The sequence below is a fragment of the Micromys minutus genome (assembly GCF_963924665.1).
Source record: "Micromys minutus genome assembly, chromosome: 26".
NCBI classification, from domain to species: Eukaryota; Metazoa; Chordata; class Mammalia; order Rodentia; family Muridae; genus Micromys; species Micromys minutus.
In genome coordinates, this window is record NC_137961.1 from 4,841,033 (window position 1) to 4,865,244 (window position 24,212).

The 24,212-nt window shown below is 38.8% G+C and overlaps 1 protein-coding gene across 3 annotated transcripts in view; it reads right to left on the minus strand.

Annotated features, from left to right (window-relative positions):
* Positions 1-24,212, minus strand: part of PREX2 (phosphatidylinositol-3,4,5-trisphosphate dependent Rac exchange factor 2) — a 253,206-nt gene that overhangs the window by 121,145 nt on the left and 107,849 nt on the right. For all 3 annotated transcript variants that reach the window (XM_080938801.1, XM_080938800.1, XM_080938802.1), the window contains 10 exons: positions 22,411-22,514; positions 21,789-21,838; positions 20,352-20,427; positions 16,974-17,046; positions 13,925-14,067; positions 13,701-13,793; positions 11,458-11,606; positions 6,676-6,761; positions 4,236-4,372; positions 1,442-1,559 (listed from right to left, as the gene is read on the minus strand). In XM_080938801.1, coding sequence (XP_080794927.1) covers positions 1,442-1,559; positions 4,236-4,372; positions 6,676-6,761; positions 11,458-11,606; positions 13,701-13,793; positions 13,925-14,067; positions 16,974-17,046; positions 20,352-20,427; positions 21,789-21,838; positions 22,411-22,514 — 1,029 coding nt within the window. The remainder of the gene's footprint in view (positions 1-1,441; positions 1,560-4,235; positions 4,373-6,675; positions 6,762-11,457; positions 11,607-13,700; positions 13,794-13,924; positions 14,068-16,973; positions 17,047-20,351; positions 20,428-21,788; positions 21,839-22,410; positions 22,515-24,212) is intronic.

Consider the following 24,212-nt stretch of genomic DNA (forward strand, 5'->3'; position numbering starts at 1 on the left):
ACTCAATGGGACAGTGTGTTGCACCCCAACTTCACACCACATTATCTGGCTGCTCAATCAACAATACTAAAGAAATTATCCTTCTAGATTTTGAAGATCATTCTACCAAAATATTACATGAAAGAGAAAATGTGGAAACACCTTGATGGTAGTAGCATCACTGTCATAAATCATGGTGGAAACATGAGATTTCAAGGGGCATTGGTGGCAAAGGCATGGTGTAAGGCTATCAGCCTAACTAGTAGTGAGTGTGTGCTAACTCCCTGGGAACACAAGAACAGAGATAGACGCCCAGGTGCTATCTGAAAAAGGACAGATTTTTCACACATATGATATCTGAAGTGTTGTCCAGAGAATAATTTTCCAACTATTTATGTAGAGGAAATTCACAGTGTAATAGAAGTGTCCAGAGATTCCCACAGATAAATATGTTGGGAGGACACAACAATAATGTAAGAGTGAATACAAGAACGTCTGTGGAAATGTTCTGAAAACAAATTAGTCATGGCATTTGACCAGTGTGGGCATAAATACAATAGCCTCAGCTGCATAGGTGAAGGAGCCACTGAACACGGTTCAAAGAAGGACTTCTCCACTAGGAAACAAACAGAAAAAGAAGCAAGAGCCCTTACCAAAAGATAGACGAGTGTATGTGTGTATGTGTGAATGTATGTGTGCATGTGTGGCACGTGTATATATACTTACCTCTTTTCTCAAGGTGTGGATATAATAAAATTTGAATTGGGGTCTATTTTTAAAGAAGCTACAGACCACCCCAACCTTGGGGTTTCATACATGACTGTATGAAACAGATCTTAGGAAAATGGAGACCTGATCCAATAGACCTGGGATGGAAGTAGAGAGTCTGCCTTTCTGCCTAGCTTTCAGGGAAGCTATCTATGGATGAACCATATGGGAACAAAAACATCTGAATGGCATTCATCTCCAAGAAGGAAACGCTAGGTTGGACTCCCTGCCCCAGCATCCCCCGATGTGACTTAACACCCACACCCAGTCCTGGACCTAAACAAACTCACTTTCTTCTTCCCGAATGAGGGTAGCAGGTAACTGGTGAGACTTTCTGTTTTGATGACTGAGAAATTTAGGAAAACACTGAAAGGGCTCTGCTACAGAAGATGGGATGCACACATATAATCCCATCCTTTCAGACACAAAGACAGAAACATCATCCCATAGTCTGGACCAGCCTGGGCCATATAGTAGGTAAAACCTGCCTCCAAGAAAATAAAAATAAAGGACCTTACAAAATAGGATATGGTATCACATGTCAGCCACTATTTATTACTACTTATATGGATAAAATGATATATGAATGTGCTTACGAGTCACGGCTCAAAAGTATAAGACCTCAGGACTTGGGGACAGACACAGGTCCAATGGAAAACAGCGGGATCATATGAAGAAATAAAAAGGTACCTACCTTCTACTTTGTAGTCCAAAGCATCCCCAGCCTCGTCTCCAGGGGGCTTTGAGTGGGACTTCTGAATGTCTTCATGAGCACTTTCAAGACTATCATAGACCCACTGTATGGAATCTTGCTGGAGGGAAGGAAGAGGAAGGAAAGGGAGAACTCAGAGGTATTGCACAGATGCCAGTTTAGTATTAACTTCATAACCATTAATAACATACTAATGTGCCTCAGTGTTAGAAAGAAGCATGAGCATCTTCGTTATTCATTTTTCTGGTTTAACAGTAATAACATTTGAAAACAAAATTAAAGGTCAGAAAGGACAGAAATGAAAATTCAACACCAATTTTTTTTGTATCTAAAATCGCCTTCAGAAGGTGTGTTCTACATATTTATACTAACGATTCACTCTTTCAAATAGGATACAGTTCTCGAATGTCTTACTCAGGTGCCCCAAGTATATCTTTAGGCAAGTTATAAATTATACCTTAATATATGCAAATGCTAATGGGCATTCATTTGCTGCACCAATTACCTATAATTATGCATACCATTTTAAAGTCCTAACAGACACATAGATTTCAATATATTATGAACTGTATTTATGAATCAAACCAATGTGAAAACTGGAAGAACATCTCTCATTGTACTGAATTCCCAAGTCATGTAACATCCTTTCATATGATACATAACTCATCCTGTATTTTAATTAAAACAGCAGTTCCATTCTTATTTAGAGAAACAAGACAGATGGGATGATCTCCAAATAAACGCTTCAAGGGTTACATGGCTTTAAGGTTTACAAATAAGATAATAAATCAAATTACTGAAGTGTGATATAACGCGGAGCATCCATTTTTCTCTGGATCAGCTCCACAACTCTGTCTAGCCAGTATGCTGCTATAAATCACTAAAATGAGAGCTAGGTTCGTGTATGTGATAGAACTCAGGAGTAGGAACATGCTTAACATTCATGAGGCTGTGGGCTCAGTCCCCAGCACCATATACACACAAATCCATGCTAGTTGACTTGGCCATTCTGTGGATGCAACAAACCACTATGGGTACATATTATCCTTGCCTTCTTTTAGGTCTTTCTCACCCAAGGCCTTGGCCCTAAGACTCGATTTGTCCAGAGGTTTAGTAGTAGCAAGAATCATCCATGAAGAGGGGTTTATGAAAGGTAACATTTCCTCCTGATATTTTGGTACTGGGCACAAAGAAAAATCCTACAAGAGACCCTAAGACAGCTCAGGAGGACAGCTGGGTACACATATCTGAGTGCCATGAAGAAGGAATCTATGTCCCCCAGGTCCCCATAGAAGGCAGGCATATCAGCAGTTTCAGAAGAACCACCTCTAGCCAAATTCAGAGGAAGATAGTGATTTCCTAAGTCACCTGGTTTGGAGTTCCCCATTACATGTCAATGGGTAGCTGTCAGGGAATGGTACTCAGTAAATTCATTGTCTGTCTCCCTCTCTCCTTCCCCTCCCCTCCCCCTCCCTCTCCTCCTTCCCTTCCCTCTTTAAAGATTTATGTGAGTACACTGTTGCTGTCTTCAAACACGCCAGAAGAGGGCATCAGATCTCATTACAGATGGTTGTGAGCCACCATGTAGTTGCTGGGCACTCAGGACCTCTGGAAGAGCAGTCTTAACTGTTCTTAACTACTGACCCATCTCTCCAGCCTTCACTGTTTTTCTTAATGATTTCCTGATCATGGCTTCTCCAAGGAGAGAGGTGGGGAAATGAAAAAGGAGTAAAACTTGGGTGGATCAGTTGGTTTACTTAGTAAAATGCTGATCTAAGAGGAAGGCTTGATTTTTTCAGAATGGTCTAGAGGTGGAGGTCGCCTTCATTTGTACAGCTCAACACTTAGTTTCTGATCCGGAGTCAACTGTGAGACTATGTGTAAGTTCTGATTTTTCTAGTTGGGTTCTGACCTTATTAGTAAGCAATACAAATCAGCCCATGGAGTTAAGTGTTTTACAGAATGTCATCACTAGCTTCAGTAAAAAGAGCCATGTATCCTCCTCCCAGTTGGGGCAGTCAGATTCTCAAAAGCAAGAGAATGTGGTCACATGGAGTAAGGAAAACAGATGACCCTCCCAGTAGTTTCCTGATGCCTCTATTTGGATAACCTGAGACGCTATTCAACCAGGCCAATATTCACTTTTTATCTAGATAACAATAGAATTTGCTTATATTAGGATCCAACTTCACTTTCTTACAGTATTTAACAGATCAAAGGATAGTGTCTAAAAATTTAAACAGAAGGCCAAGTATATTCCGGTATTTATTTTAAAACAAAAAGCTAAATCAACTTACCTAAATAACTCTACCTAAAAATTAATTATAAAGTCTTGACTTTCTCATAGATTTGATACAAAAAGCATATTTATACATTCTGGATCACTATATATTCTAAAGTCTCTCAAGAAAGCATTTCATAGCTATAAATTTACTACTGGTAAATCCTTATGAATAAAGAGGACTGAGAGAGGAACATGTCTAGTTTGCTCGTGGCCCTGGGTTCAACACGTAGGAACAATTGGATTTGAAAGAGAGTGGGAAGGAAGAAAAAAAAAAAGGCGCCTCAGAATATGCTTCTAAATAAGTGATAAGACCAAAAGAATACAAAGTCATGACAAGCTACAGCTATTAGGATTAAATAATAAACCCATTGCAGTCAGATTCACAGTGCTGCGTTTGAACTGGCAGAAAACTGGAAACCAAGGCTTCTCTTGAAGTCGTCCCCGCCACCACTAGGTACTTCATGCAAGTGGTCCACGAAATCTAACCTGTACCTTCATTGGCCGCCTGTGCTTCCGGCAGGCCGTGACGTGTGCAATGACACTGGCATGCGTCTCTTTGCTGACATTGATTCCGTTCACTTTGACAATGCACTGTCCTGGCTGGAGGCCAGCTGCTGCAGCCACGGTACCTTTAAACACAAACGGGGGGACTGTGAGAATCAAAAGGCTTCACCTGTATCAGATAAAGAACAGAAGCAATTTTACCCAGAAAGGAATCATAAACACATATTTTAACGTTTATACATAAAATACCTTTTACTCTCTGTTCAATCCTCTCTAAAGTTCTTTTCTTTTCTTTCTTTTTTTTTTTTTTTTTAAGGTTCATTCTTAAAAAATGTTTTTTCCTACACTGAATTGGGCCTTGAGAAAGGAAGAATATTTCGTCAGTGAACAATGCTAAGTTGGAACATCACTCAGCCATATGAACATACAAGCCGTTCTGTTTGAGTGCAAGCTTAGAGGTAGTGTGGGGTTGTGGGGAGCCTGTGCTAAAACTTATTGTGGGGGCAGGGGAACAGCTGAGACTGACTGGAATCGCAGAGTGACCCCCTCTCCCAGGAGTCCAAGCCGCCTGGAGCAAAGTCCCTGGGATTTGAACTTTATTATACTTGGGGGATGCTGAGGGACATATGTCTTACAACCTGAGTGTCTGGGAGGTGAGAAAGAAGTGCATCTTGGGAGACAAGAGGCAAGTGTGGGGCGGAGAAGGAGCCTGCAGAGCAGGATCCTGTGGAAGGATGGCTGAGAAGCACTGGGGCCTCCCGGGGACAGAGCTGGCGTCCAGTGGTCTGGCAGAAGGCAGAACACACGCGTGTGTGGTGGGGTCTCGTTTTGTCGCTTTTTCTTCCAGCTAGTCTGAAGAAAGAGCCAGGAAGGTGCTTAGATTGATCCAAGGCTGAACCCTAGTGGCCTGGAAGCAGCAATACTAGCAAGAATGACTGCAGTGACCCTTTCTTGTCGCATAATTGGCTTGATAATGAATCAGTAATGTTAGGTTTTCTTTTTTTTTTTTTTTTAAGTCTGATAGGAAAAACACAAGACCCCCCCCCCCATGCAGTCTTTTCCATTTAGGAAACAAAAAGCATGAACCTGGTGACCATCCACTCAAAAGACGGTGATGGGATCATAGGTCTACACATTTAGGCTTGTGGTGACTGTCCAGAAGTAGGAGACAAACTTCCCTTCCAGGACACTGAACGCAGAAGCCATGTGTGTTATCTCGTATGTGTCTGTTCCACAGTGTTGAAAGACTTCTAAGTGTGGAAAGGCTTTAAATGTTCATTGTGGAAATCTAGGTGGAAAGTTGCTTCTTTTGAGAGAACACTTACTTTTTAATCATACACACACTGGTTAATTTTAGAGGACAAACTTGGTTCTGATAGGAAGACCCTATGAAAACAGCCACCTTCGCTGGCTTACGTAAACATGAGACCTCCTCCGCTCCCAAAGGCCCTTCTCCAGTGCCCAGGCCCCTTGTTCTTTTAATCACTAAAATCTATTTAGAATGAATTACATTATGAGATTTCTTTTTGAGGCCTCAAAGGAAAAAGTTTAAAAATATATATAGCAAGATGATATCAAAGCCTGAACCCTCTACAAGACTTGAAAACTCTCATTTTTAAATTATTGAACAACACCTCAAAATTCATTTGATGTTTAGAAAAACACGAATGAATAACCTGGTAATTTAAACTGGACCAAAAAAAAAAAAAAAAATCACGATTGTGGTTGTCATTCTTCAATCGGATTTGTAACAATAATAATATAATTAAGAATTTGGGGGATTATTACTTTATTTATTTGTTCATGGGTTTTTCTGTATGCATCTGTGCGTGCATATGTGTGTGGGTATATGGGTGTGTTTGTACATACGTATGCACAATCATATGTGGTGAGCCAAAGATTGCGTCTTTCCTGGAACACCGCACCTCAGGTTTTTAGACAGGTCTCTCACTCAACCTAAAATTTGCCTTTGGACTACACCAGACAGCCAGAAAGCCAGGCGGTTCTCCAGTTTCTGTGTCCCCAGAGCTGGGATTAGAGCCAAATGCAAGCACACAAAGGTCTGTGTGTGTTTTGTTTTTAATGTGTGAGTTGGAGACCTGAACTCACAATCTCATGTTTGTAGGGCGAATATTTCACCTACTGACCTACGGAGCCATCTCTCCAATCTCCCCTCACTCTGGCCTGATCTAGCTTTGAACTTGAATCAGTCCTCTGGCTTTTCCCCCAGTGCTAGACATGTAGACGTGAGCAAGGACACAGGTTGAAGTTTTGAGGTTTTGCTTTGATGTGTTATTTCCAGGATGTTTTTTCAGAGAGTTATTTCAGTGAAAAGGGGACTATTCCTAGCACTTTGAGGATACATTTCAGTGAGACACTGAGCAGCCAAGGCATGAGCCGACACACACAGTGCCAAAGAACGTCTCACCTCTTCCCACAGCATGCACAACAGAAGGGCCAAAGCCTCTGATCTGGAAACCAAGCCCATCTGCAGAATCTGGGATCTTCACAGTCCTAAAAGTAACCAGAAAATGAGGTGAGATGGGTGTTACTCCGTTCCAAGGGCACTCATCGGACAACTCCGCCCATCTTAGCAAGGCACACACCCTGAGATGGCAGTCAGGAATTCAGCTTTGGAGGTAGCGGCTCCTCCAGCTGTGACATCTCAGGGCCCTCAACCGGATGTAAGGAGAATGGTGGTGGTAAACTCCAGATAGGCTCCCCCAGCTCAGCCCCCCCAAAACAGGATGTAAAGAACAATAGGTTGTAGAGACCACTCCAGCTAGGTCAGCTTAGACAACCGCAGCGAAACTTCCGCACCAAGGAGCATGCGCAGTGCTGTTAACCTTTCCCCCACTGGACTTTTCAACCTCCTAGGTACTAAAATCTCTCATGCATAGTCTTGCGTTTTATTCATCTACTTATAGCAAATACAGTTTTCCATAAAGGAGGAACCTCTTTGTTAGGTTGCTTCCATTGTTAAAAATGCCCCCAATAGGGGTGTGGGGGTCAGGAGAGGGGATCATAAATGATAACAGGTGGGAGAGAAATCTAAGCCCTGAACATGGCCAGCACAGTTGCTGCTCAGCTCAGACTACTCTTTACTAGAGTGTATTCTTGCTTCCCCATTTGTCCCAACTGAACCTTCCACTACTTGATCTATTACTGTACCCCAGATGGATTTATAAGCTAGGAGCCCAGGAGGAGAGACTGCTGCTGGGGTCTAGATCAGGGAAAAAATCCCTAGAAAACTGGAGAGGGTCGACCTGGAGAATGCCAGTGAGTGAGAAGCTGGTGGAGGTAACACTGGCTGTTGCCTAACCAAAAACCAGGCATGGAATCAGGATGCCATACAGTGCCCACAAACTCCTACATAGATGGTCTGTCGTCTGTGGGAAAGCACAGGCAATGGACAGCTAAACTAGCTCTGCATCCTTATTCTGCTGCATTGCACTTGGATAAACTTGGGTCTGGTTTCTATACTAGTTAAATTCTGTTGCTAGCATACATGACCAAAAGCAAGCTGTATGGGCATTTATTTCATCTTATAGATTGATGTCAATCATCCAGGGAAACCATGGCAAAGGCCAAGGCAGGAACAGAAGCAGAGAGCATAGGATAATGCTCTTTAGAGGCTTACTTCCTGCTTCTGCTCATCTGGCTGCCCTGTGCAGGCCAGACACAACAGCCAAGGAGTTATAACTCCCAGAGGCCTGGGCCATCTTCTGTCCTGTAGCAATCAGGAAAATGCCCTCCTGGACAAGCCCATAGAACAAGTTCCTCAGCTAAGGTTCCCCTTCCTCAGGTGTGTCACGATGACGTCCAAGATCAGCCATTACAAGTAGGGAACTGACCAAAGCATGAGGGCTAGACGGATAAGGAGACGGAGAAGGAGACGGAGATGGAGACAGAGATGGAGGAAGAGGAGGAGGAGAAGGAGAAGGAGAAGGAGAAGGAGAAGGAGAAGGAGAAGGAGAAGGAGAAGGAGAAGAAGAAGAAGAAGAAGAAGAAGAAGAAGAAGAAGAAGAAGAAGAAGAAGAAGAAGAAGAAGAAGAAGAAGAAGAAGCATTTTTCATTGACTTACTATTACAAATGGCAATGGGTATCTTGTGGCATTCCATTATAAACAATAATATAAGCAAAACACACAGTTAATACATTTCTACCATTGCAAACATCACCAGAGGCCCAACAAGGACAAGTTCCAGAGGACAGAGCTGTCCAACATGCTATCATTTTATCAGGAATTCACTGAGCCCGGACTACCTTCCAGCTTCCAAATGGGTGCTTAATTACTTGGAGGTTGTTTAGAATTCTCAGCAGCCTCTCGGCGCTTTCTCAGTAAGGTCTACCCATCTAACTAACCCTGCTCTGTGAGGCTGACTTTGACTCTTCAAGAAGGTTTCTATCTATTTTATAAAAACAAAATCTGTAAATGACACCATGAAATCCATTTTAGGCAAAAATGTAAAATTCCTCTAATTAAATATGATTAAGCATGACCTTTGGATGATTAAACTCAAATGAAAACATGACCTTTGTAGATCATGTTTTTCCAATGGGAAAAACCACATTGCCCATTAAAATAATTAATAAAATTATACGTGAGGAATGTCCTATTTCTGGTGGGAAATAAATATGTGAATTCAGCTACTACAAAGCCTTTTGGAGAAGTTCCTTGATGTTATCAAGTGTAAAACACAGCTGGAATCAAAGGAAAATTGTTGTATTTACTTCATATATTTTGTCTTTTTGTCTCCAAACAGGATACTACTTAACTTACAAAAAGAAAACAGAAAACAGAAAGAAAGAAAAGAATAACCCCACCAAAGCTTCCACACAGTTTCTCCTGAGGCCTCATGCTCTCTGGACCTGATCTAAAGATGCCTCCCAACCCAGGTGACCTTGGAAGCCTAAAAAGGAAAAAGTGTGATTTAAGACAAAATAAATTTTATTTATTTTTTGAGAGATGGAGGTATCACTACCTCTCTGCCCTCTCCCACTTCTCTTTCTATAAGTGAGAATCATTCACTTATGGTAAACACCATAAGTGATCTGTACGTACTAGGGCACAAGCAGCCTGCTGAAGCTACTTTAGTTCATGAACTTCTTGAGAAGTTACCTGTTATAGCAGAAATTCACCCAAGATACCTGTACTGTCCTTGTTACACTCAAATCAATTTATGAACAAAAATATCAAGGAAACCCTAAGACACTGTACTGGGCTGGGAATGCATTTGTCATGGTTGATGTTAAATGTGTCAATAGAACCATGACCTGGGGACTTGACAGCCAATGGATTGGGGGGAAGTGAGTGGATCTGGAGAGATCTGGTCTTGTTGATGATGTCAGACTTTAATAGACTCACAATTGTCTGGGCTTACTGGGAGGTAATAAAAGTAGAACATGGGACCTAAATAGAGGACCAGGTCCATGTGTTGTTAGGGGCTATATCTTCTCCTGAATGCTTCCTCTGCCTTTCCATTTCACTGTTTTCAGGGTCCCATCATGTTCTGGCCTACCACAGAGCCAAACAACTGTGGACTGAATCCTCTGGAACCAGGAACTAAAATAAAACCTTCCTCCTTTGAGTTGCTCCTGTCATCTATTTGCCACAGAGAGACAAGAAAACTAACCAGTTCAGCCTTATTAGGCAGGGAGGTGTCATTGGACACAAAGCAAATGAACATTGTATCTAGAATGTTTCAAAGACTTCAAAACACTTCCAACTCTACATAAGCAGCAGCTTAGACAGAATGGGAACTATGTAATTATTACCCCATAGTAATCTATGAGGTTTATAAAGTCACTTTCAAATGGAACTGTTAGGAAGGGGAGTATTCTTGCAGCATCAATGATTATAACATGTTCATACCTATTTATTGCCAAGGCACACCGCAGTGTATGAGCACATGTCTACTGTTCATGGTAGAATGATACAAGTTTCTACCAGCAGTTAGCAGGTAGCCTAGCTTGGGATGCCAGGACACAGCCCATGATGGACAAAGTGTCTACTAGAGTTTGGAGTTATGAGAATTTTACTTTATAAGACACTCTCCTCAGTGGAAACCAGTATTGCTGTCTATAGACCATATACACAACAATTAATAAATGTTGTAACTTACAGGAGAATTTTCCATATGAAATGCCACTCTAGCTTATTTATATTGCAAAAAGTGAAAATAAGGTTGTTTATTTTTTAAATATATGTGAATGGTCTAAAGATTCAATATAAAAAGACTATTAGGGAAAGTTATGCATTTCAAATATATTAAAAGAAAACATAAGAATGCAATATTTTTAATATTTATTCATTTATTCATTCTGTGTGTGTGTATGAGTGTGTGCACATACACTCATGTGTGTGGTCAAAGGACAATTTTCAGGAGTCTACACTGCAGAGCCGCACTTAAGGAATGACTGGAAAACATGGGCCCAGGACTCTGATGGCTCAGGATTTGTTCCCATCCATTTAGTCTTTATGTCATTGGCTCTACACTCTTTGACTTAAATGTCTACGTAAGCAGATCAGGTTTTGTAGGGATAAACAGGGTGGCCATAGGGCATATACTTATATTCACTAATAATTGTTCCAAATACCTTTATACTCCTTTCTAAGATATTCTATTGCTTTTAAATGTCTTAAATGTGTCAGGACACAGGCAACTAAGATAGCCTTACCCTAAACAGGGCTAGATACAGAGGGGGAAATGAATTATAATTATACATAGAGAGGAGACATTGCAGCGGTTCTTTGCTGCCCTCTAGCCTAGTGCTCCCTGTGAGAAACTATAACAACGAGCCACACTTACACTTTAAGGCAACTTAGTACATTACATTATGAGCTAAAGCACCCATAACCACTAATGACTTAGCATTGTCAAAAAGAGATGTTCTAGGGGAGAATCCCTTTAAAATGCACTCAGACTCAAGAACAATGTCCATATAATGCATCTAGCTATTCATTTAGCTATTCTTGAATGTGTGTGAGCTATAGAATACTTACATATAAAAAGTATTTTAAAGTCAGTAAAAATACCAGCTATGGATATAACATTTTCCTAAATTATTAAAATAAACATTTTAAAATCATTTTTAAGTGGCATGCTGAGGTCCCATCCATGTTGAATGCCATGGGAAGCCCATGATAAATGACAACCTGAGATTGGCATTGCTACTCTACCCGTCCCTGTTCCGCTGGGTCACTTACTCCCTTGGCTTTGTGCTCACGAGGACTCTCAGTGGCTTTCTGCTGTTTAAGCACGATTTCAGGAAGCAATCGACTTCAGAAAAAGGTCTCAGAAAAACCAGGTCACCATTAATAGCAAAAATCTTTTTCCCAACTTCCATACCAGCCATCTAAGGGGGAAATAGCAAAAATAATTGGAATAATAATTTAATGACTCGTTTAGGTTTTCACAAAACTGAATCAGAGAAGGCTTAGCATGTACACATTTGGACATAAAAACCACATCCACAACAGCATTATACAAATTTATACAACAGAACTATGAATGGAGTAACAATTATAATAATACAGACAATTCATAGAAATGAGATTGCAGAGTCTTATTGAAGTCAACACTACCCCATCCCATGAGTGCTTTTCCTCAATACTGCATGCATCTTTGGCTCTCTCTTGTTGTGAGTCTTTAAAAAATTAAACTAGTCCCTTAACTTACAAACTAAGATAGATAGATAGATAGATAGATAGATAGATAGATAGATAGATAGATAGGTAGATAGAGATAGATGTGTATGTGTCTCCAGATGTATGTTTTATATATTATACAAACACACATATATAAAAAATAAATATTTAATATTTGTTTTAAATTTATTTAGCTCAGAAATTTTTATTCCATAAATAAATGAACTACAACCAATTTGTATCTCCAGCCTCCATCAGCATAAGTGTACCTAGTACAAAGGAATGAAAAAAAAATTCAGGAATCTAAGCAAGTGCAGACCAACCAGTACAGGTCTTACCTAATGCACATGCTGAAAGAAGACAAGGAAGATATTACCCCTACAGTTAGACCAGATGTCTAATCAGCAAGACTGTCCTCTGTTTTGAACTGCTGTCTTGAACTGCAGTTACTTAATGAGACAGTTTTTTATCTATGGCAGAATAAAATGATGCTCTGACCTAAGAGCGGCCTCTAAAAGTTCCTAGAAGAATAAACCATGGTCATTGGATGGTCAGGTACATGAACGTAATACAAATGAACCAGAGGTAATAAATTTGCACTTGGAGTGCTGGATAGAAAGCTTTATTTTGCACACTTTTCTTTTCAAGTGGAATAAAAAAACTTGATGATTAGTTTACACAGAGTACCACTGACTTTACTACACAGATTTCAAATTACATATGTTCTACTATTGCAGTTCTTACATTTTTATGAAAGACTGATGAATTTATTTAAGGTTATGTACCTTGCAAGTTGGGTATCAGGATAGTCTTCAAATCCAGGATCATTGTGGTACAGCATTCTAAGCTCAGTGAGGAAAGAAAAGAACGGAGGGAGAGAAGCAGAAAGAAGGAAGGGAGGAAGACAGAGGGAAGGAGAGGCAGAGAGAGATAAAGACAGATACAGGGAGACAAAGAGATAGAACAGAGCTCATTTGAGTGTGTGTGTGTTGTGTTGTGTTGTGTTGTGTTGTATATACATGTATGTGCATGCATGTGGAAGCCAGAGGGCAACTCTTATTGTTAAGTGATACCCATCTGGTCACTTCATTTCTTGAGATAGGTCTCTCATTGTCTTGGTAATCAACAGTCAGCCTTGGATGGCTGGCCCATGACTGCAGCAATCCCCCTGCTTCCACCTCCCAAGCATCGGATAACAGCACATACACACACACACTATTTAAAACAAAACGTGGGTTTTGTTGATGAAACTCAGTTCCTCATGCGTATACAAGAAACCCATCAAGGTTTCCAGCTCAGAACAGGGACTGTCATCTGCTTTCTACATGTCTAGAATCCTAGAATCTAGAATGCTACCTAATATATAACTGTTACAAAATGAATATTTCTCAGTGAAGGAGTCAATGATCATAAGAGTCCACTGTTTAACAAACTAGTGATGTGAGAGATGTCAATTAGAATTAATTTAATGAAAAAGTCAAAGTGTTCACTTTAACTGTAGACATTACATTCACAGGAAAGACAAAAGAAGCAGAAGATAGAAAATCCTGCCTTTGGCTGAACAGAAGGGCCATCTGGTAGACCTAGAACAACTGTCTCACCCTACACAGATTCCAAAAAAAATTCTAGGATGGATTGTACCTCCCATCTCAAATCATCACTGAGACACAATCCCAGCTGCTACAAACCCAACACTATGTGACAAAACTTCAGTACACCATCTTCAATAAACACATAATGATTAATTTCAGTTTGTCACTGTATTGATAACAATCTTTATCAAAAATACTATTTTATATTACCTCAGCATTCGACCCCTTTTCCACTAACTTTATTATTGGAACTTTGTTTTTGTCTTCCAGCCCAAATCCATAGCTGCCTTCGTTGGATTTAATCTGAAATGTAAAATACTAACATTACTGATAAATAAGAAGTAGGTCTTTACAATGAAATATAGCATCAACATGTTACTGTGTTCTTTGTTAATCACTACACCAGAAAGAAACCTAAGGTGGCAGCAGCTTACCAACAGTGACTTAGCTATGACATTCTCCACAACCTTCAAGTCATGTTTCATCAGCCTGTGTTTCATATTTGATCCCTCCATTTCCTCGTCGGCAAAAAAGCGGAAAAGTAGAGGCTCATCTTTGAATTCACTTTTTTCTAGGACTAGAGAAATGGAGAGATTCAATAATTTCAGTAAACTTGAAACTCAAGCTCATTTTCCAAACCAGGACATATCAAGGGATTTCTTGCTGACCATGAATGAGCTCAGTGTTGGATTCCTAGAGCAAGGTGTTCTCACATATACCTCTCAGCTTCCTTCAGTGACCTCTGCTTACCTTTCCTGTAAATTACTGTTATCTGCAGGATTTTCTACTTGAAAATAAGTAGCATCTTCTCAGTGATGAATATTTTAATCTTTCATTGTCCAAATGAAAATCAAAATTTAAAGAAAAAATAATTCCCAAATCTCACATACTCTGAATATAAAAACATGGGGCCTTTTCCACCTTCAGAAAATAAGCCTTTTAATGCTCTACATCCTTATGAAAAAATTTTAGCTGGGTTGCCTAGTGTGCCAGTGATTCCCTGTTGTCAACTTGACTATATCTGGAACGAACTACAATCAGAAATGAAGGGTGCACCTCTGGTCTACATCTTGAAGCTGGACAACACATGATTTTGATCTAGATCTTGAAGCACAGTAGCCATGAAAAGCTTAGGTCCAGGCAAGGTAGGACATGACTTTAATCCCAGGAGACAAAGGCCAGCAGATCTCTGAGTTCAAGGCCAGCCTAGGACAAAGCAAGCTCCAAGTAAAGAACAGCTTAGGTCCAGGTGTGTTAGTATACATCTTTAATCTGGACCATACCATCTGCTGGGGGCCTCCATAAGGACAATAGGAGAAAGGCTTTCTTCTTCCTCACCTGTTTTCACTTATTGGCCAGCACGGTGTGGTGGAATCTATTTCTTCAAGATTCAAGCTTATATGGAGGACCAGCTGAAACAACTAGCCTTGTGGGACTACTAGGTTCTTGGACTTCCCATTCACAGTGACCCATTGTTGGACTGTAGACTATAAATTACTCCAGTAATTTCCCTTAATATATAGAAACATCCCATAAGTTCTATGACTCTAGAGAACCCTAACTAATACACAGAGTAGTTTTCTATATATGAGAACCTCCTGCTGAGGGGTCACATTTGATCCAACACTTCAAACTAGAAATATATCATCTGGGCAACATGTGATTTTAGTTTCCACGAGTTGCTAGGTCTTCTGTGTTTCACAGCAGCCTTCCCAAATAATCTTATTTCTACAAAGGTAAAGTTTATCTCTTTTATCCAAATGTTAATGTTTTTACATATTCCCAAAAGATCACTGGTATGAACTGGTAACATGTGATGTATATTGGTGGATGTTTTGTTAACTTTGTTTAAACTACAGACAGATGCAGATAATAAAAATGTATGTTGACTAGAATCTTGACAACCATCAAAATGCTTGAGAAATCTATGTTTCTCATTCTTTGGCATTAGTACCTTGTAGTGTCTTGTGGGACAATGTGATCCATGGTAATGGGAAGGCTGTAGTCCCAGGGCACTTAACTTTGTGATGAATCAGTCCAGGTTTGGATCAATTCTGAGTGTGAAAATTTGAAAGTTACCTAAACTCTCTGCGTATTAGTTTTCTCATCTGCAAAATGAAGGTCAATGAAATCTTCATCCAGCCTTCACTACAATGAATTGCTCCACGTAAATGGCTTGGCATGTGTCAAACAACCGAAAGGGGCATTTTATTCCATTGTTTTGACAGAGTTCCAGCAAATAATGTGGAGCAGATGGTGCATGGGTGATCTTTGGACAGAAGAGCATCTGGTAACATGGTGACAAATGAAGCTACTACGCACCACACAATAAACAGCAACATGAGCCACAGTGAACAACAGAAAGGAAAAACACTTTGGGCTAAGTTTTGCCTCTGATCTAATTGTTTTCCGGAAGACCACATGATATTTCCTCTGAGCAACTGGCCCATAGCAGGCAAGAGAGGCACCAAGAAATCCAGGCTGGGGACAGCTTCCAGCTGAACGTTTGCTGTCACTTAGTATTTGGCAATAAATGCTTATGTCAAATTGTTGCCTGTTGTTGCTTTGGGTTAAAGAGAAAAATAATTGAGAGGTGTCCGTTGGATTTTATACTTCTAATTTCTTAAAATATTATAATGTCTTCCATCAGTAGTTTGCTCTCCAGAGACCAGTATTACCTTAATGCTACTACTATTGATCTAGATGTAAAAACATGAATCAGAATTCTCCATCAAGCATGTGATGAGAAAGGATACCCAGCCACCAAAGGGCTATAACTGGTGTTCCTCTTTCATAGGGTGTTGATAACCTTCTGAAAGTACTTGATAAATGGATTCAAGTACTACATCAGCCAGATGTTGAGAAGTACATTGCATTAGTAACTAAAAAGAGACTGCTTTCATGTGCTGTGTAATATGGTATAGATAGAGGGGAAACTCTCATTACCTTGACAGATGAAAAAATTAAAATATTAATGTTTTAACGATTTTGAAGGTATCAAGCAAGAAAAAATCTAATAGACTAAAAATATTTATTTCCAAAGATTTATTTCTGTAAGAGGAATTTGAGTATGGTTTCCTAAAATGAACAATAAATATTAATCATACAAGTTCTCATCTATGCCTTCCACTATACACAACATTCAGGGAAGATGCTGGGTGCTCATATAAAATGAATTTAAATTGGTATATGAGACTTTTAAAAAGAAAATAAAACTTCTCAGTCATGTCATGGCTCTTCTGTAGTCAACAAAATCTAAAAAAACAAGAGAAAAACCTAGAAAAACTGGTAGATAACAGCCATGTGACACAGAAATGGTACCAATAGTAAAATCAGTTGCAGATGGTGTGACTCATCTGAGACCCATGGTAAGACCCAGACAGGTTGTCTTGACCTTAGTGGATCACTGAGACACTCCCAATGTCCCAAGAGGAACCAAAACAATGAAATCCATGTGTGAGGTTTGAGGGTAAGAGTTCCTACCGTGATGCATAAATCCATTGTCACAGAGCCCAACAGCAAATATCATTGCCTCTTCTCTGGTACGGCAGTCACCCTGTTAACCAAAACATAAATCACTATGCATGGTGACAGACAACTGGAGGCTTTATAGAGCCTGGATTATTGTTTAAGAAACATCTCCCACACATTACATCACTTTCCCCTGGTCCTTTGCTTAGCATGTAAGCACTCTATCAAATCTATTCTCATTTTTATTCCATTTCTACCATCAATATTCTCATTTGGTATTTCCTTTTCCATGATCTAAATTAACATTTTTTTTCTGGAGTCATTCCAACATCAGCCATTGCAGAACTCAGCTGTACCACACAGGAATATCATGATCTAAAGTCTAAAGTCGGATAGACTTCTTAATAATCAAGACAAAAAAAAAAATACCTCTTTGGGCTTTTAAGATCTTCAAGTCTTGGTTTTATTCATTTCCAGCTTCACTTTCCAAAGTTTCAAACTTATCCCTTTTCTTTTGTTAGTCTGGTTTCCTACAACTGCCTGAATTCAATCAGTGTCATGCTCACCTTGAGTAATGTAATCTCTGTACATACAATGTCTTTTCCCCTGCCTATAAAAACCGATATAATACTCCACTTTTGGTTGTGAAAACGGTAACCCTGTTATCCATCAGCAAACTGGCACTGTGCCTGAAGATTTGTACCATCTCTTCACCAATCCAGGTATTTGATAAGTTTTATGAAGTCATTTGAAATTATACATTTATTCATCTATAAAGCAAGATACAAGCTCAAGATAAAACACACTAAAACACTCAAAGAAAAGCATTTTATTTTCTTACAGAAATTTGGGTCTTGTGAAGGATTTGATCTTAAAAAGTAACACCTACTTAAGTATCATTATCCAATTTAGTTAGGATTCATAATCAGTCTGATTCTCTGGTGTACAGAAAAAGACCCTGAGCCTAGCTGGGGGATTCATCAGGACTTCTGTGGAAGTAGAATTTCACAGAAGATTAAAAATGAGCCCAAATGAGTACCAACTTCTCAAAGGTCAGAACTCACTTGCATGTGTCCTGATGTTTTGTTTCAGTAGCTATTTAAAGCGTTAGGGTGAAAGCTTTAGCTGTTTTGATTATTTAAATGTTATGTTTACCAGACTAATATTTCATTCAAAAGAAAGAGGTATAAATGTAACCTGAAATACTGTTGTGATCCTACATCTTTTAAAAATCCTTCTGGGTCTACTTGGCTCTGGAAAGCACTGAAGAAGGGAGCAGAAAAACAGTGCTTTGAGGGGATGTAACCAGAACTTGTCTAATTAAGAAAGATAAATGTTTCCTGCCCATCACACACAAACAAATCACATGTTTTAGTAGTACATTGACATACTTGTCCAGTGAGGCGCTACCTCTGTGGAATAAGGTGTTTGGTGATAAGCCATTATAATAAAAGCATCAATCTAGCAAGTGAGAGTATATTCAGAACAGAACAAAGTCACTGCAGTGTCCAAGATGGTATGGTTCACATATTGCAGACATCTGCAGTGTACAGAGATAGCTCACAGCCGAGGAAGGACTGCTGCACTGTGGTGTAGTTTTAACTCTTAGCCATCCAAATCCATTCAGTACTGATTAGTGTGCAGATTAAGTCCTATTCAAGTCTGGGTGGGAAGGGAGCCTTACTTTGTCTCTTCCCCTAAATTAAGCACTTTAGCTTGCTTCCTTACCAACGCAGGAAGCCATGAATGGCTGGCTATTCGGGGAGGAGGAGAGCATCGGAAAACACTACACTCTAGAAAGGGAGCCACAGGCCCAAGCTTGCTCAGTTTTAGCTCAGCTGGCATCAAATGCTGCTTGCTTGAGACATCCTCCTGGGAGTTTCAGACAATTAAGTGACAAATACTTTGTTTCAGATAAAATAGGAATAACAATAGTTATCCTGTTGTACTTAGACCTTAAAAAATACAAGTACTGTCTCCACCTAAAGTTAGTAACTGACTTTTTGCTTTAGAACTTAAAGGTTGGTTTGGCATCATGTTTTGCTCCAAACATATTTCCTCGGTCTACTCCCATATACTATACATCATATGAGTTCATTATATGAGTTAATTATAGAACTGCATGAATTGTGGGTAAAAGTCTCTCACTGAATAAAGAACCAACCCAGCTGCACACATGACCAACATTATAGAAGTGTTAGCAGCTATCACACCGCGGAGCTGCTGGACATGTGATTCAGGGTCCTGTCAAAGTAACTTCCTTCCTTCAAGACAGTAACTTCTCAATGGAAATGTTTATACTCGGTGGAATATAGCATGTGACACTGAAGAACTTAGAAATAAACACTAAACAATGAAATCTCAATATATATATATATATATATATATATATATATATATATATATATATATGCATATATACTCTTTATATATCATTATACATATTAAATTAGATATTTAACTTAAAACATTGACTCACTTCATTTTTAATATTTAAGCACCATATAACTAAATTAAATATCTAAATTTAGTATCTAGTATGTTTAGTATTTTGTTACCTATTAATAAAAGAAAAATGAGGATATTCCAATACAAACAAAAGAGTGAGGCAGCTTATGAAATTGACTCAAGTATTCATGTATAACAACTGCATTTCAACCAAGCAAACCCCCTGCCTCAGGCAGCAAGCTCAATCAAGTGTCTATCGCCTTTTCATAGTCTCTTGAGTTTAGTCTGCAGAATGTATCCAAACGCTTATTAGTTGACCTACCATGAAAATAACTACATAAATCTGTCTTTGAAAAGCTGTTGTGACATGTTGTATGTGTGAATTTGTTTAACCTATAAGCAATTTCTTTTAGTTATAATCATAAATTTTCTCAATACCTCTGTCAGCATTAAGATCCAATGACTTTGAGCAACAGTTGGTGCGCCCTATGCACTTGACAGACATTAAAGCTCATGTTATACGTGCCCAGCTGGTATCAGAGAAAACAACATGGGAGAGAGGAATTATGTGTGAAGACTAATGAACGGATGCTTAAAGCAAATTAATACAAAAAGCATGCAAGACGACCTAGTGACTGAACATCGCTACTCTTCACTGATAATGAAACTGTGCTTAGTGGCTGATTTTATTTGCTTTTGTTCAGTTGTTTGTTAGATGAAACTCAGCTCATGTTTTATAAATGGGAACATCTTATTTCTGAAAAGGCAAATAGCATAAAGGCTATATAATGTCCCTGAAATCAGATCCAAATCCTAACTCAGCTTCATATTATCTCCATGAATGCAGACAACATAGGTCACAGTGAGTCACGTGAACACCAGTTCCCAGCCTCGCTTAGGTTAGAAAGAAGGAAGCAGAGCTTCACCGGTTTGCCTCCTTACCTGTGCAATTAACCAGTCTATCAGTTTGTTGGCCATGACGACAGATTTGTAAGTTCTTAAATGGTAATCTTTATCTCTATAAATAAATAAATAAAAAGAAAGCACAAGTGTTAAACAAGACGCTAAGTCCTTCCATTCGGGGTCAGTGTACAGAGGAAAATCTGCCAGTGAGCGCTCAGCCAGCATAGGTAGAAATTTGAGAAGTAAACAAAGCATGTATGATACAAAGATCTATCATCAAAGAGAGGACATGGGTATCAATGGAAATGACTGACAGAGGGAAAAGGACAGGGCACACAGGCAGGACTTATATGTCACCTCATGCTATTAGCAACTTGATTTTTTTCACATTTTGCAAGGACTGTCATTTTTTCCCTCATTTTCTCTTCTCTGGGTCTATAAACTGAAATTATGCATATAAGCTCTCTGAAGTGTGACTGAAACTTCTGGACTTCAGTATGCCAACTGGGGTTCCTCAAGATTCCAATTCATTTTCCTTTCTTTTCAGCTCACTGCCATCTTTCTAAAGATAATCACCTTTCACCTTGATTTCCATAAACATCAGCAGGAAATAAAGGACTAGTCATGGACCAGATGTGAGTGTCTGGCTCCTAACAGCAATATATTTCTCTCTATAAATCAAACTCACATATACTAATGAGTAAAATGAAAGTATGCACAAAACATTTAGATTTTATAGCCATTGCTGGAAAATATATTGATTCACTTCAAAAATGGACATGCACTTGTTTTGGAAATAAGTTTGTTAATAAGCTCCAAAATTGTATATATTGAGTCTAAGATAATTAATTTTCTTTATTTTATTTGAGCACACTCTAGCTGTTTTCAGACAGACCAGAAGAGAACATCAGATTCTGTTACAGATGGTTGTGAGCCACCTTGTGGTTTCTGGGAACTGAACTCAGGACCTCTGTAAGAGAAGTCAGTGTTCTTAACCACTGAGCCATCTCTCCAGCCCCCTAAAATAAAATAATTCTTAATTTTCCAATACAAAATATTGCCTTTTGAAGGGGAAAGCCTATCAAAAGGAAATATATACATCTAATGTTTAATTTAATGTACATAGATATAAATATATAGAATATATAAAATACAAAATACAAAAATATATGATCTAAGATATTCCAAGTTATGAACAATTTGAATTAATAGCATTTCTGAGTCATTTCCAGGTCATCCAACTTCCATTTATTCAATACTAAAGGAACCTGTGTTATGTCATTTTCAGCTAAAGAATATGGTATGAGGCTAATAATAAAACAAGTTTGAAAGCATAACAAAGGCATAAGACACTAAATATATAGTGCCACAAAACTTTAAGACTACTTGACATAAATAATACTGAAAATGGAGTGACTCAGTTCCAACACCAAACACAAGCACTTCCACTTCTGACCCCCTGAGAAGCCGACTCACCTGACCACCGGAGTGAACAGACTGTGAAGCCGGCAGTAGAGTCTCACACCCTGTGAGAAACAAACACAGATCAGAAATGGAGACGTGACTCTGTTCCAGCCTTCTACAGTCATTATGCAGTCATACCATGATTAAAACAAATCTATCCAAATATTGAAATACAGGACAAATATAGGAGTTAAGTCACTGAAGAACAGGACGGGCTTGTACTGTGAATCTGTCATATGTGTATGACACATAAGAAGGGTCATCTGAAATATTTCTTAATTATAAAATATGCTTCAAACAGAAAGTTTACACAGCAATAAATGTAGAATGTGGTCAGTTATATTTCAATATAAAATTTGCAAGGATGCAATAAAAAAAGGGTATTATATTTGTCCTTATGTTTCTGTTTTTAAATTTTACACAAATGTTTTGGCCAGAGTTTGTTCCACGTGAAAGAATTAAAATGATCTAACACTGGAATTTCAGACATCTTAATAAGATGAAGACAGCTTATAAGGTATTTTAAGAGTTTCTTATATTAGAAGACTTTTTAAAAAATTTCTCAGTAACTTTTCATCTTTCCCAAATACGGCAACAGGAATTCTGCTATGGAGATGGCTGAAGATGTTGTTACCTTAGAAACCACATCCTGCATCTCACTCCTGGGGTAAAATGTACCATCGTCATATCGGAATCGGTATAGCATTTGCTCTGGCTTGAACTGGTGCTTATCGGTAACTAAGAACATAAAAATGTTACAGTAAAATACGGGTAATTTGATTAAGTTTACAGAATACATATTTACAATTTATAAAAAGGCTCTGCTTTTCCAACAAAGTAATGTCAAACCAATATTTTTCAACAGTAAAAGTTGTAAGGTTTTATTCTTTACTACAAGGAAACTTCCCATAGGATCTGAGGACTTGATTGAGGATAATAATATTCAGCTAGCCTAATATATACATGTCTGTAAGTAGACATAGACTATGTACTGACACCTCAGAAATGCAGTCATGCTTCCTATTTCTTGACAGTTCCCCAGGTTGAATTAAATATCAAAGAGCAAACACCCAGTGGTAGTGCATGCCTATGATCCTAGAACTAGGGAGGCTGAGGCAGGGGGATTGCTGAGTCTGAGGGCAGCCTAACTTACCTAGTGAGAGTTTGAGGCCAGTCTGGGTTACAAAGTGAGTTACACATCAACATGGGCTAGAGAGAAAAACCTTGCCTCATGAAACAGAAAACATTTTAATTTAATTTAAAATTTGTAGAGTAGATACTTAGTGAGCATGATATCAGTGGATTTTTATTTTGTTTGGTTTATGTGTTTTATCCTCAGCCCTAGACGTACATATTTGCTTGTAACTATCTTATCAAACAGCGATAGGGCTAAGACCACACATAAACCAATCAATGTTATCTTGTATTCAGACCTCCAAAGATGACTGAATACTTTCAATATGTAACAGATTCCAAAATTTTAAGCATTCTTACACTGATTAGCACTATTTTTTTTTTACATGTTACTTGTTTCTTTTCTTCTTCTTCTTAAGAATGGCTAGTCTTCAGTGTCATCCACAGAATAAAAGTTTCATTGCTCAAAAGTCTTATCATCATTTCTGTGGTGAAGACTAACAAATGTCTATAGAATTAATGCAATCTTTCTCAAACTCTTCCAAAAGAAAAAAAGAAAGAATAGTTCCAAACTCAGTTTATGAAGCCAGATAAGGCTATTATGAAATAAAATCACAATCAAATATCACTAAGGAACAGAACTGCAAAAATCCTCAACAAAATGCTATAAAACTATGAACAAGGGCTTGGAAAGAAGCTGTGCCTACAAAGGCGAACTGAGTCATTGACCTGGGGAGGTTGGGATGTTACAAACCCAGAAGCTAATTAAAGTTATCTTGAGCTACATAAGCTAAATAGCAATTTCTTGCATACCTCCGTGTGGGATCAAACATCTTGGACTATATAAACAGACTGACTCCTAGTCTCACCAATCAGTGAATTAAAAGTGGGATTAGCTGGAATACAGCCTCTTTGCCATAACCTACCTACCCAATGTCACCACCAATGTTATTGAAAGTGTGTTATTTTACAACTTTCTTCTACGTAAGACACCTCATCTGAACATGGTGGTTGGGGAGACCACTCCAAGCTACATATACTCATATTTAGCTCCAGAATAAACTCTTCTCATCTTTGAGATGACAGTCGTAAGACTTTTTTTTTCATTTGTATTGACAGAAATGAATTGAACAGGACAGAAAAGAGACATGAGCCATAACCACATAAGACTCGTCCTTGGGGACTAACAAATCAGTCAACATAATGAACCTGTTAAAAACTACACACAAGATGAGCAAGAAATGAAGCATTTAACAGAACACAGCACTACTTCATGATGAACTCTCTGAGCAGATTTAGTAT